At 55.4% G+C, this 13,073-nt stretch overlaps 1 protein-coding gene across 1 annotated transcript in view; it reads left to right on the top strand.

The window, feature by feature from the left end:
- Nucleotides 1–678: 678 nt before the first annotated feature.
- Nucleotides 679–13,073, top strand: part of MYO18B (myosin XVIIIB) — a 221,074-nt gene continuing 208,679 nt past the window's right edge. Inside the window, exons 1-6 of the mRNA XM_030859841.2 lie at nt 679–759; nt 2,273–2,431; nt 7,178–8,440; nt 8,947–9,013; nt 9,882–9,994; nt 11,286–11,462. Coding sequence (XP_030715701.2) covers nt 679–759; nt 2,273–2,431; nt 7,178–8,440; nt 8,947–9,013; nt 9,882–9,994; nt 11,286–11,462 — 1,860 coding nt within the window. The remainder of the gene's footprint in view (nt 760–2,272; nt 2,432–7,177; nt 8,441–8,946; nt 9,014–9,881; nt 9,995–11,285; nt 11,463–13,073) is intronic.

Below are 13,073 nucleotides of genomic sequence, written 5' to 3'. Positions count from 1 at the left end.
AGTTTTAATTTGGTCAGGGTGCTAGTTATATAGTTGTGTTCTTTATGTGAGAGCCACTGAGCTATACACTTACTAGTATGTACTTTTCTGACTGTGTACATCAAGAGAACGTTAAAGTACGGGGTCAGGGGGCAAGGATATCAGGGCACTGTCCACTCCATGGCCAGCAGCTTCCTGCTGACCGCATTCCTCCCAGATGTAACTGACAGTGAGTTGTGCCCGGCTTTGTGGTCTTGGTTCGTGGCGTTGGTGGGGGTTAGATCTGGGCAGTACCCAGGAGCTAACCTGTCCCTCTCTTCTCTCCCCTCTGTGTCTCCGTGGGTCAGTCTCGTGTCCATCACCTCATGCACTGCGTGTGTCCATAAAGCCGTATTCCGTGCTGCCCAGCAGAGAGCTTCATCCCATCCCATCTCATCTCATCTCATCTCACCTCGTCTCATCTCACGGTCCTGGCACTGCCTCAGCATGGCCATCTCATCACGCCTTGCCCTGTGGGAGCAGAAGGAAAGTAATGGTCAGGGCTCGGGCTGCAGCCACATGGGCCAACTGGACCCTCCAAGGACAAGTCATGGCCCCGGTGGCCCAGGCTGCCCCCTCCCACCTGGGGCAGGGATCCTGACATTCAGAGCCTCCCTGGGGCATGTCCAGTCCCCCTTCGGTCTTCTGCCTCGGTTAGCCATGGCCTCTCCAACCCAGCCAGGCATTAGTGACCATGCGCTTGACTCCTCCCATGGCTGCCTGGTCTCCGTCTGTTCCGCAGTGGGTGGTGGGGGAACAAGGGTGGACCAGCTGTCCAGTCTCCGTCCTCATGGCAGCTCTGATGAGCATGAGGGTTGTGTGGGAGAAGTATGGGTGGGGAAGCGGGGGGTGAGGGGGCAGAGGCAGGGCTGTTGGCTGCCAGGTTTATGCCATGGGGATGGGTTTCTGAGGTCCCTGCCTTCTGTCACCATGGAGAACTGGAAACGGGCCCTTCTTCCCAGTGATTCTGCTTTTCCCTTTTGTGTTTCTCATAAGATTCCATGAAAGGCCGCCTCTTTCTTTGATGCTTGTTATCTCCTGATCACCTCATCCCACCCTGTGGACAGAGTGTAATGAATTAGGGTGGGGTGGTCGAGAAGCTTCTTTCTGGCTGTCAATGCCCCTCCCAGACTGATCTGGGTGTAGCATAGAACAGTGCTGGAGGGAGTGGAGGTTGATGCCTGCTGAGTGTGCCTTTCACTCTCAGGTTTCAGTCCACGTGAGCGTGGCGTAAACGTGAGCCCACTCTCCGTGTGTCTCTGGCTTCTCTCTTCCTAGGCAGAAGTCTGCCTTATCTCCTGGCCTCTGCTTTGTCTCCTGGCCTTTCCTGTCTCCTTTAGATTCCCTTTTACCAGCAGGGCTGCAGAGATCAAGTCTCTGCCACCCTCTTGAAGAGGACCTTGATAAGGAGCTTATTTTAAACCAGTGTGTAGCTCTGCCACGAGAAGTGCTGGAGATTTTTGTCTTTTTTAAACTCACGAGCAGCCACGGTGATGCTGGTTAGAGACGCACCCCAGTCGGTCACAGCCAGGCCCCCGTCTCAGCCTCCAAGGTCTCTGTGGCGAGTCTCAGCCGCAATCCAAGTCCGGCTAGCTGGCTTAGCCCACATTTCTGGGGTAAAATGCAGGCTTTAGAGCCCAGTATTGGGGAGCCCCTGGCTGTCCAGATTCTGGCTTAAGGACCATCAAGAAGTCATGGCACTGGGTCAGCGGAGCGGGCTATAGCCATAGGGCTGGATCCTTATATAAACCATGGCTTCCCGCCCTTCCCTCTCTTACCATGCTCCTGGCACAGAAAGTGATTAAAGTGATGAATTAATTGCTTAATCTATTAACTACAAGCTGAGATGGGACAGGGGAGTGTGGATGGTTCCCTATGATCCATTCCCTTCTGGAAACCTGGAAAAGCTCCTTCTGAAACAGGTCTTCCCAGAGATGGGTCTGTCCCACACCAGGGAAGGGAACCAGTGGCCTTGTTCATGCAAATTCGTATTATGAGGAAACTGGGTCCAGGCAGAGATCGCACCAACTGGAGTAACCTCTGAAGCTCGTGCATTCCGTTTTCATGCGCTGTCTCGAGGCTTCCCAGAGCCTCGCCGGGCCTCTCCTGCTTTGCAGTGGCCTCTTGTACATGAGCTTGGTCGTGTATGTCCTCTTTGGGCGTCTCCCTGGCTCTGTCGCAGATTCTTTAAAGGGCGGCTTGCCTCCACTGGTTCATTCACTGAGCTTTCTCCTTCCTTGCTTCTGGAAAACAGATTCGGGAAGAGGACAGGAGCCCTCCACCATCCTCGCCTCCTCCCCTTTTCTCTGTCATCCCAGGGGGCTTCATTAGGCAACTGGTCCGGGAGACTGAGAAAGAGTCGAAGGAAGCAAGACGGAGGAAACAGGCAGTGCTTGCCTCCCCGGAACAAGAGGTAAGTGGCCCCACAGGAAGGGGACCAGGCGACTTTCAATACCTACCATTCTGGGAACTTCCCTGGTGGTCCGGTGGCTAAGACTCTGCACTCGCACTGCAGGGGGGCCCGGGTTCAATCCCTGGTCAGGGAGCTAGATCACATGTGCATGCTGCAACTAAAGATCCCACATGCTGCAATGAAGACCTGCCACAGCCTAAATAAATAATTTAAAAAATACCCACCATCCTGTCCTGTGAGCATCCTTTGAGTCACTTGCCAGCCTTTGTTCCTGCAGTCCCCACTTCAGCTTGATCTGTTAAACTCCTACACCTCTGTCAAAACCCAACTCAAATGGTACATCTCTGGAAAGCTCTCCCATTGCCTTCCTTGAACTCCCACTCCACCCTCTATGCCTGTCTTAATTGTGGTCAGCATAGTAATTGGTGGCTCACGTGCCTTATTTGACTAGGCATTCCTTAAGAGCAACACCTCTCCCTCTCATTCGACTCTGTATCTTGAGCAGCTCTCATGGAACTTGACCCGTAGTGAACGCTCAGAAATTTTTGTTCACTGAGTGAATGCATGGTAACAGTTGATGTACGAGGGGATCATTTTGCCACTATTAACTTAGTTAAATATTAACTGAGGATGTATAGATAGTTTGCTTTCATTCAAGCAGAAAAGATGCTCAGGTGGTATTCTCTGATTATTGCTGTATTGGTTGTTAAAATTCTGGAAGCCTTCCACAGCAGGTGGTAAATGGCCATGGCCCCAAGTACTCCAAGTGCCCCCCAGCTGCCATGCTCACCTGGGCCCCTTTCCTGAGTCCCTCAGAGTGGCCACAGCCAATGATTAAAGGCTCACTGCTTGGCCCAGAAGGGACCTCAGGGCCCTGCTCCAGCTGGCGTCCCTTCTGACTGGTCGGTGTCCACTTACATGCTCTGAACAGCACTGCTGGCTGGAAGCAGTAGGTGGACAAGGTGCAGTCCCTGTGCTTTAAGGACCTGCAGATTGATCCCTGATGGTGGCCAGTGCTGCCTCCCTCCTGTCCCCCAGCTCTTCAGCCCAGGAACCCTGGCAGGGTGATGAGGCTGGACACCAGGGAGGCAGGATGATGAGGCTGGACACCAGGGAGGCAGGCTTGGGGTGCTTGCACCTTGGGCATATCACAGTTTTAGCAGAAAGGGTATCTCCTTGCATCTCTGCTACGCCCTCTTGAGGGTGGGTGGATGTTGCAGTGATTGGGCTGAGAAATCTGGTGGCCTCAGGGCCTGGAGTTGGCTGGAGCCCAGTGGCCACCCTGGCTTTGCCTCCCATGCCCCTTCAGCTGTTGTTTGCCTGGCTGGTCCCCCACGTGCCTGCACCTGTCCAGTCACAGTGACTCTGATGCATCAGCGAAGTCCTCTAGCAACTGAACGGCAGCAGCTGCTGAAACCCTGCTGCTGAGCCTTCGTGGGGGTGGTGACAGGGAGGGCAGGCTCTGTCCCCAGCCCTGGCTGACGCAGCTTAAGTGGGGGCCAAAGTCCACCCCCACAGACTGCTGTTAGGTCGTGATGCAGTGTTACCGTGTGCCGTTTATCACTCGACAAGATTCACTGTCTGCTCAGGGGCTCATTTGATACCCTGTACAGCAAGGGGGTGGATGGGATTATACCCACTTAGCAGAGGTGGAGGCTGAGATTCAGAGAGGTCAAGGCACTTGCTCAAGGTCATGAGGCCAGATAGAGGCAGACCAGGGCCGGAGGCTGTGTGTCCTCTGCTCTGGCAAGCTGCCTGGGAAAGGGCCAGTCTGGGGAGTGAGGTGCTGGTGTGGCAGCCACAGAGGCCTGGGGAGGAAAGGGTCCGAGGAGCCTGCAGGCTGCGCTGGCTTGCTGCGCACAAGTTGAGAAGCAGAGCTAAGCAGAGGACAGGGATGAGCTGTCACTGCAGGGCATGGATGGAGACTCTGAGTATGATGGACAGGCCTCAGACAACAACAGGTGTCTGGACCATGGGGCAAGATGTTCCCAGGGCTGGAGCAGGGCAGCCTCGGGACATGCTCCTGCGAGGCAGCAAGCCCTTGCTGGGTCCTGCCAGTTTAATTTTCTTGCCCCGATCACTAAATAACTTTGGCCTCTCTTTCCTCACCCCAACACAGCCATTTCATTGGAGCCTCATATAATCCTTGCAGGGAGCCATTAGAATCCATCACCATTTTGCAGGAGTGGAAAACGAGGCTCTGGGAGTGACTTGGTTTTCCTAAGGCCACCCAGCCAGTGAGGGATGGGGAGAGACTGGAATAACATAGGGACAGAAAGAGATCCATATCGGATGTCAGGAGAACTGGGTTCTAGCTCTGGCCCCACCACTGTGTGTGTTCCAGGCCAAATCCCATCCCCTCTCTTGGCCTTAGTTTGTGCATCTGTAAAATGGCTGGGCTGTGAGTTTCCTCTCAGCCCCAGTGATTCTAGATGCTCTTCTTCCCCCTTGTACTGAGAAGGCTGCAGGTGGGATCTGAGGGTTTTGGTGACTGAGAAAATCTGAAGGAAGAGAGTACACATAGTAGAGGGGAGGGAGGTTGGGATGGGTTGTCTTGCTTGGCCCACCCCTGTGTTACTGTCTCCTCTACGGGGGTTTGGTTAAAAATAAGGCACTGACTCACTGTTCAAAATGGTGTGGACAGTGGTGAGATTTGCCAGCTGCAGCCAATTCCCTTTCGAAGGCAGTGTCCTGCCTGGTCCCAGGAGGTCAGACTGAGCTGCCGGGCTCTGGCGTTCTCAGCCCCAGTTGCATGTTGCAGTCACCTGGGGGGCCACCACCCAGACCAGCTGCATCAGACTCTCTGGGAGTGGAGCCGAAGCGATAGAATTTTTTAAAGCTCCCAGGAGATTCCAGCGAGTCCCAGGAAGACAAGCAACGCTGTCAGTACTCAACAGTTAAGGGCACTGGCTTCAGACTCAGAGAGGCCTGTGTGACTTTCCATTCTGGGTTTGTCTCTTGGGCCCCCTACATCTCTGTGTTTGCTCCCTTATCTGTAGAATGGGGAGAAGTTCAGAACCTACTTCATTGGGTTTTTTATTAGGTTAAGAAGGATATTGCATTATGGCGATGGAGGGCCCATTGCAAGATCTATAAATGATAGCCATTATTATTATTATTATTATTGTCATTTTTACAAAGATGAAGATCGAGACTGTGCTCTGGAGGCATCCATCACCTAAAACAGGAGAGCAACACAAATCAGAGCTAGAACGGGAGGCAGCACGTGGTCATGGTGCAGATGGTGCACGACAGACAGGGCTCTGGGACTCTGTGGGTCTATGAGGCAGTTTCTGATTGAGGTCTTCAGGCACAGGTTTGTGGAGGAGGGGGCGTTTGAGCTGGGTATAGAAATACGAGTAGAATGTGGACGAGTGGAGAGGGCAAGGGCGTTCCGGGCAGCAAGCTCAACATGAACAAAAGCGTGGAAGCTGGGAAGCGTCAGGTGTGGCAGGAGATGCCAGGCGTGGCTGAAGCATGGAGACGAGCAGGGACAGTGAGACCAGATGGAGGTGGGGGCTCCTCTTCAAGAACTTTGAATGGCAGGTGGCTGTGTTGAATGGCTTTCCTGGAGGCTCTGGGCAGCTTCCAGAATCTTTTGATGAGGTTTTAAATGACTGGCAGCAAATTGACAGGACATTAGCTCAGCGGCTGTGGCCGTGGCCCAGGTGAGAGAGAGTGGACCTGGGTTTGGGAAAGGAGACTCAGGTGTGAAGCTTTGTAGGTGGAATCAACGCAGTCCTGGGACTGTTCTGGATGCAAAAGGATGAGAACCCCAGATGCTCAGGCACAGGTGTGTGGGAGGCTGGTGTTAGCAGGGTCCAAAGTGGCAGAACCCAGACTAGGACAGATGGTGCAGCCAGGCATCAGGTGTGTTCTGGGGACCAGGATAGCGAAAGTAGCAGCAGATCACTTTGTTCAGTTCTCTGCAATTTCCACATCTCAGCCTACAAAAACGTCTGGATGGTCAGCTGGTATCTGCCTGCACTGAGGGAAAACCAAAGCTCAGAGAGGATAGGTGATGTCGTCCAAGGTCACCGAGCTGGAAAGCATCAGAGCCAAGACTAGAACAGGTCCTCCGATGACAGGCTCCATGTCCTTTCCCCATCCCTTCCTGGCCCAGCGGGAAGAATCAGGCATAAATAATAGAACAGTGACAACAGCACCAGTGACAGCAGCAGCAATAGCTCCTGTTACTGAGGACGTACCAGGTGCTGGGCTCAGCTTCCATATGCTACTGGGAAGCCTCACGCCCACCTGGTGAGGTAGGACATTATGCTTCTCATTTTATTGGTAAGGAAACTGACTCAGAGAGGGGAAGTTTTTTTGTGTGGTTTGTTTTGTTTTGGCTGTGCTGCACGGCATGTGGGATCTTAGTTCCCCGACCAGGGATTGAACCTGTGTCCCCAGCAGTGGAAGTGCGGAGTCTTAACCACTGGACCACCAGGGAAGTCCCGAGGGGAAGTAATTTATCTAAGGCCACACAGCTAGTGAGTGGCAGAGTTCGGAAGTGAATTTGGGTCTGTTGGGCTCCAAAGTCCACTCTCCTTTCATAATGTCACTTGGCCTTGAGGTTCTGAGCCAAAGCCTAGGGTGTAGGGTGCTGGGGTTTGGCCCATTGCCCGTACATGCCTGAGGGTCTTTGGATGAATTAATGGCTGGCTGAACAAATGAGTGAATGAATGAGTGAATGACAAAGCTGTCTGGTCAGCAAGCAGCTAAGTATGGTTGTGGTGTCTCTTCTAGACCCCAGAGATTTCCACCAGCCAACCCAACAGTGGCACCAAATCTGGAAGCCAGCACATCTCCCAGGACAACCAGTCGAGCTCTCCTCAGAGCTCAGACATTCTGGGCAAGAAGAGTGAGGGGGCCGGCACCATGGACCCGGAGCTGATGACCAGTATCAATGGCGAGAAGCCCCAGGAGTCGGGCGCCAGTGTGACACCAGCCAGAAAAAGCCTGCCCTTCAAGAGAGGGATAAGGGGGGGCGATGTGCTGCTGATGGTGGCCAAGCTGGACCCGGACTCAGCCAAGCCAGAGCAGAGGACCCAGCCCCGGGACGGCCCCGCTTGCAAGACCCCAGCCACAGACCCCGGAGGGGAAGAAGAGCGGGAGACCCCAGGGACTCCTTGTGGCCCCCAGGCCGGCACCCAGGATGCAGCTCTGAAGGCTGAGTTGACCCAGACTGGGGATCTTGGGAACCCAGGAACTGTGCTACTGACCAAAGGCGAGAAGGATCACGGCACAATGGGGAAAGGGGGCGGGGCCCCCCAGACCAAAGGGACGAAAGGGGGTGAGCCCCAGGGCAGGGAGGGGCTGGGTGAGGGGGGGCAGCTGGGGGCAGCGGAGAAAGGGAGAGGGGACCCCCCCAAAAAGGGGGCAAAGTGGAATTTCTCTAAGGTTGCAGCAGGTGAAGGGAAGTGGGCTGGGGCCCAAGCCCAGGTGAGAAAGTGGGGAGGTTCCCTGGGCAGAAGGAGCAAGTGGGACGGTCCCCAGAGTAAGAAGGACAAAGAAGGTGTGCTCCTAAGTAAGGCGGACAAGACAGACGGACCTCAGACAGAGGTGGAGAAGCCGGGCACAGTGCAGGGGGATGTGGGGGAAGCTCCTGGAGTGATGGAGAACGCAGGCGAGCCTCGGAGCATGGCTGGAAAGGCAGGTGAGCCCCAGGGGAAGATGAAACCGGTGGGACAACCTCAGAGCGAGTCTGGGGAGGCAGGTAAAGCCGGGAGTAAGACAGAGAAGGACTCTGAAGCCCCCAAGGAGGTGGATGCACGTGGAGAGACCCCAGTTACAGCTGGGAAGGAGGACCAGCCTGAGCGCAGAGGGCGGAAAGCAGAGGACGCCTGCGCTAGAGCCAGTGATGGGGCTGGGGCCCTGGAGGTGGAGCCGCAAGGACCCGGACAGCCTGCCCTGGAGAACCGTGTGGAAAGGCCTCAGAGTCAGGAGAGCCAAGAGGGGCCAGCCCTGCAGGAGGGGAGCAGAGGAGGCCAGAGCGGAGTCTCAGGCCAGGTGAGGGGGCTGCGGCCCCGGGGGCGGGGAGGGGCAGGCCAGAGGAGGAGGGGTGGGAAAGGCAGGGACAGGAGACGGACCGGGAGTGGAGGGCATGGCCAGCCTAGAGAAGGGAACAGGCACTCCCCCGACCACAAGCGGGGGTCTTGAGGACCCCGCAGCACCTGTCCCGGAGTGAGATTCTCCGCAGGGTGAGGGAACGTCCCAACCACACCTCTCGAGCCTGAGCTTGAAGTTGTCACACAACAGTTCTTCGTGCTGGGTAAACAGCAGGTGGCTCGAAGTGCAGATTCCCGGTCCCCGCCTTGGAGCTTACCATTCAGAAAGCTGGGGCGGGGCTGTGGCTTCTGCATTGAAATGAGCACCCGCACCGGCACCGGGAGATTCTGATTTCGCTGGTCCCAGACGCACTGTGAGAAGTGCCCACGTAAGGGGTCTGCCCCTCGCACGGGGGTTGGGGGAGGGCAGCGTCATCTTGGTCTAATCTATGCGATCTTTGCCCTCAGGCTCCTGAGGACAGATGGTATGAGGCGGAGAAAGTCTGGCTGGTTCAGAAGGATGGATTTACTCTTGGTAATTAGGGGTGTTAGCACATCTGGGGGCTAATCCTCTCCCTCTTACAGCCCCCCCTGCTGCCAGGTCCTGAACACAGTCTGCGGAGTGAGGGGGGGGAAGGTGGAAGGGGCAGCTGGGACTGGAATGGGGATATGTGGCTTTGGGGTGGGAATAGGCGGATGTCATTTCACCCTTGGCAACTGGTCTGTTTTCAAAGGCATTTGTTCCTTGGTGATTAATTAGTTTAACTAATTCATTAAAGCAGCAAGCATTGTTTGGTTCCTACAGTGTTGCTCAAGGAACTTGGAGTCTAGTGCAAGTGGCCAAATGGATTTCATCTCAGTGGATTTCATTTCATTTCATCTTTTTTTTTTTTTTTTTCATTTCATCTTTTGCTGGTGATTTGGGGCTAGTGACGAAACGCTACGGAGAAGTTACTCTGAGTCCCATTCAGAACACGGCTGGGAAGAGTGATTAGTGATGTCTGTCATGGGCCCTGGAAAGAAAAAAGGCAGCCTGTATGCCATTAGCTGCTGTCCCAGGTCTATATATGCATTGGGTCAGTGCACCCAGCCATCTGGGTGCCTGGCATTGTGCCAGCTGATAAAAGCCCCAAATGAGTCAGACCCAGCCTCTCTCCTCCAAGAGTTTGGGGTCACGATTCAGAACCCTCCCTGTAAATAGGCTGCAAGGGGCGGTGATGCTAACCCATTTCTGACATGTCTCAGACTCTCCAGCCCCTTGGCCTGGCTCACAACTCAGAATTTTTTCATCTCCTCCTCACCTGCCCCCGTCTTCTACCCTCCCCTCCTTCCCTGCTCCTCTTTTTCTCTCCCCACCCCCCCCCACCCTCTCCTTCTCTCTCTCCCACTGGGGTGTCTACCAGCAACGGTGCTGAAGCCAGATGAGGGAACAGCCGACCTGCCGGCAGGAAGGGTGCGACTGTGCATTGACGCGGACAAAAGCATCACTGAGGTGGACGAGGATCACGTCCATCGGGTGAGCCCCCTGCCCCCTCTCGGCCTGCTCTGTACCCTCCTTCCCCACCCCGGGAGAGATTTCCTTGTGCTGGACTGCACATAATACTTCAGCTTGATGCCCTGGGGGGAGTTATAGGGAAGATCACCATTGAAGCCATTACTCTGCTGGAGGTATATTGCTAAGGGCTCATTATTCTGTCCCATGGTGTCCCCTTTATGAGGACACGTTAAGAGATGTGTTTGTCAGGTCTTGGGACTGGGAGTTCTGCTTGATCTGAGAAAGTGATTGTTTTCCTTTTTATGGACATTGCAAATCATGCTACAAAGCATGCTTCCTTTTTCACCCTGGCTGCCAGGGAATTCACAGCCGGATGAGCAGTTTGCCATTAACCATAGCATAGGTGCCAGTGGCCTACCTTTTGGGCATCAACCTTTTGTTTTTTTAGTTGTTTTGCATAATTTTTGCACTACACCATGAATCTATCTGCGGATAAGTCGGAGTCTAGTGATAGAAGTAAAAGGTCCTATCCTGATCCTTTTCCATCCCTCACAGCCTACTAATTGAGAAGGAGTTTCCTCCAGGAGTTCCATGTGGGCCTCGTTCATCTTCTTCCCTCTTTGCTCCTTCTCTGCCCACCCCAGGGCCTCTGCTCCCACCAGTGCTGGGAGTTTGCAGAAGGCCAGTGTCCTCAGAAGAAAAACTGACTCATGAAAGAGCTGAGGGTTGACCCAAACGCCAGAGCATTAGGCCCAAAAAACTCCCTGAAGCTGGAAAGAATGGTAGGAAGGTTTTTAGAGTGGATGCCCTAAGGAGAGCTGCAGTCATCCCTTGCTTCTAGAAGGGTTTGGGCATATTTCCAAGTGATCAGTGTATGATGGGCTATCAGAAATGGGGCGGTTAGGGCATTGGCCTCCAGCCTCAGTGTCACAGAGCACAGGCAGAGCTCCCTGACAAGACCCGGAAGAGGAGGAAACAGCAGAGGACACTTCCTCTAGAGCACCACCCGTCTTTCGTGTTTGAGAGACAGAAGGTGCTGGAGTCTTGCTGTGTCGTCCTGAGAGCATCCCCCCTCCCAGTGCCACGAGCACAGGGAGGAAGGACCGTGCGGGGAGGGGGGGGGCTGCACAAAGAGCAAAGGAGAAGAGGTGCCCTTGTTTCATTTGTAGGGTTTCCTCACTCTCTCCAGAGTCCTTGTGTTCTGTTCTGGTCTTTGGCACAGAGCTCTCCAGGGACAGGGTCACCAGGGCTGTGTGTGTGTGTTTGGGGGGGGCGCCCAGGAGGCCAGAGGACACTGTGTGATGGTTCACAGGCCAATCCGCCCGAGCTGGACCAGGCCGAGGACCTGGCCTCCCTGGTCAGTGTCAACGAGTCCAGTGTGCTGCACACGCTTCTGCACCGCCACCGGGCTCGGCTGCTGCACACCTGCGCTGGGCCCGACCTGATCGTCCTTCAGCCCCAGGGACCCACGGCGCCCTCTGCAGCCAAGGTGAGGGGGCCCCATGGGGCCAGGGCTGGGGACTGCGCAGGAGGGGTGGGGTGGAGGGGTCCCTCTGCATCTCGGGAGAGCAGGGCAGCATCCTGCAGACGTGGATTCTGGGCCGCCGTGGGCATTGGGTAGCCTTGGGGACCACATGAACCCCCTCTTTAGAGGGGAAGGATGAGTAACCGATAGGAACAGCAACAGGAGTGTGAAAGACAGTAATAACAAGAGAGAACGTATCGACTGTCAGCAGGCACTGCTGCAAGCACCTTCGTGTGCATCTCTGTCAATTCTCAGGCCCACCTGACAGGACAGGGACCACGACCAGCCCCGTTCCATGGACGAGAGGCTGGGCCAGCTGCCAGACGAGCTGGGGTGAAACCCACGCTGTCGGCCCCTCTGTGCTCTGAGCCCCATGCTGGACCCGCGGGAGTCCCAGACACCCATGTGAACGGGGAAACAAGCCTCGGTTCCGCCTTTATTTACTTTTCCCTGTGGAGTGTAAAATGGCCTGTTTTTTGTTAAGACGACAGTCAAAGCAAAGAAAACCTGTCAGCGCCACCTCGTGGAGAGGTCTGCAGCTACAGCCGAGTCATTTGCACCCCATCCCCTCCATTCACTCAGTGGCTCCTGATTGAGGTATCGATTGAGGGTCCCGTATGCCAGGCTTGGAGGGAGGAACAGGGAAGAAGGTGGGCAGATAAATCTGCCTTCGTGGAGCTTTCATCCCCTTGGGGGAAGACGGGCCCCACGTGACAAAGAGAAACGTGTGGAGGAGACAGCAAGGTGGAGGTCAGGAAGAGCGGGGACGGGTTGCGCCAGGCCTCACGCGCGGTCATAGTGACTCCGCTTCTACTCTGAGCATGACGGAGATTTTCAGCAGAGCAGTGATGTGGTCTGACGCTGTAAAAGGACCCTCCTGGCTGTTCAGTGGAGGTTAGATAGAGGCGGACAAAAGTGGAGGCAGGGAGACCCCCTGGAGGCCAAAAGTCTTATCTGTGCTCCATTCTGAGGGTTTGTTGGTGGGAAGGTTCAACACGCCGCAGGTACCTTGGGGAGATCAGGACACCTCTCTGGCCTGGGTGCTCTCATCTGTCAATGGAGGATGAAAAGCTGCACCTTACCGTTTGGCGTCCTGTGGGACAAAGCCATTCCTAGCCCCTTAATGATGCTAAGTCCATTAAAGAGGGGACAGTGGCCCTGCACCCCCTCCCCGGGGCTTCTCTTCTCCTGGACGCCCCACCCACCCACCCTTAGGTCGCCCTCCAGGCCCCTCCCCAGCCTGGCTGTTCTGGCCAGGGGCTTGGAAGGGCGACGCTGCACTCTCCTCTCCCTTGCCAGGCAGGCTGTGCTTCTGTTACTGCAGCCCAAGAGCCTGCTCTGGTTCCTTAGGGGCCCCTGGGAGGGGTGTCTGTCACAGGTCTGTCCACAAGCCCACTTCTCACAACCGTGACCGTCCTGATTGCGGCGTCTGCTACACGGCCTGGGTCAGAGAGCCTAAAAGTGCGGGGATTGGGACCCACCCTGGTAGGAGGAACTTGAGTCCCGTGATCCCCCTGAGCCCCTGTAACCCTGCGGTGGGCGTGGGTCCCCCCCCCCAAGTCACGCTGCCTCCCA

This window comes from Globicephala melas, chromosome 13 (assembly GCF_963455315.2).
Source record: "Globicephala melas chromosome 13, mGloMel1.2, whole genome shotgun sequence".
NCBI lineage: Eukaryota > Metazoa > Chordata > Mammalia > Artiodactyla > Delphinidae > Globicephala > Globicephala melas.
The sequence above is the reverse complement of the archived record's forward strand: the minus strand, read 5'-3'. Positions and strand labels throughout refer to the sequence as shown.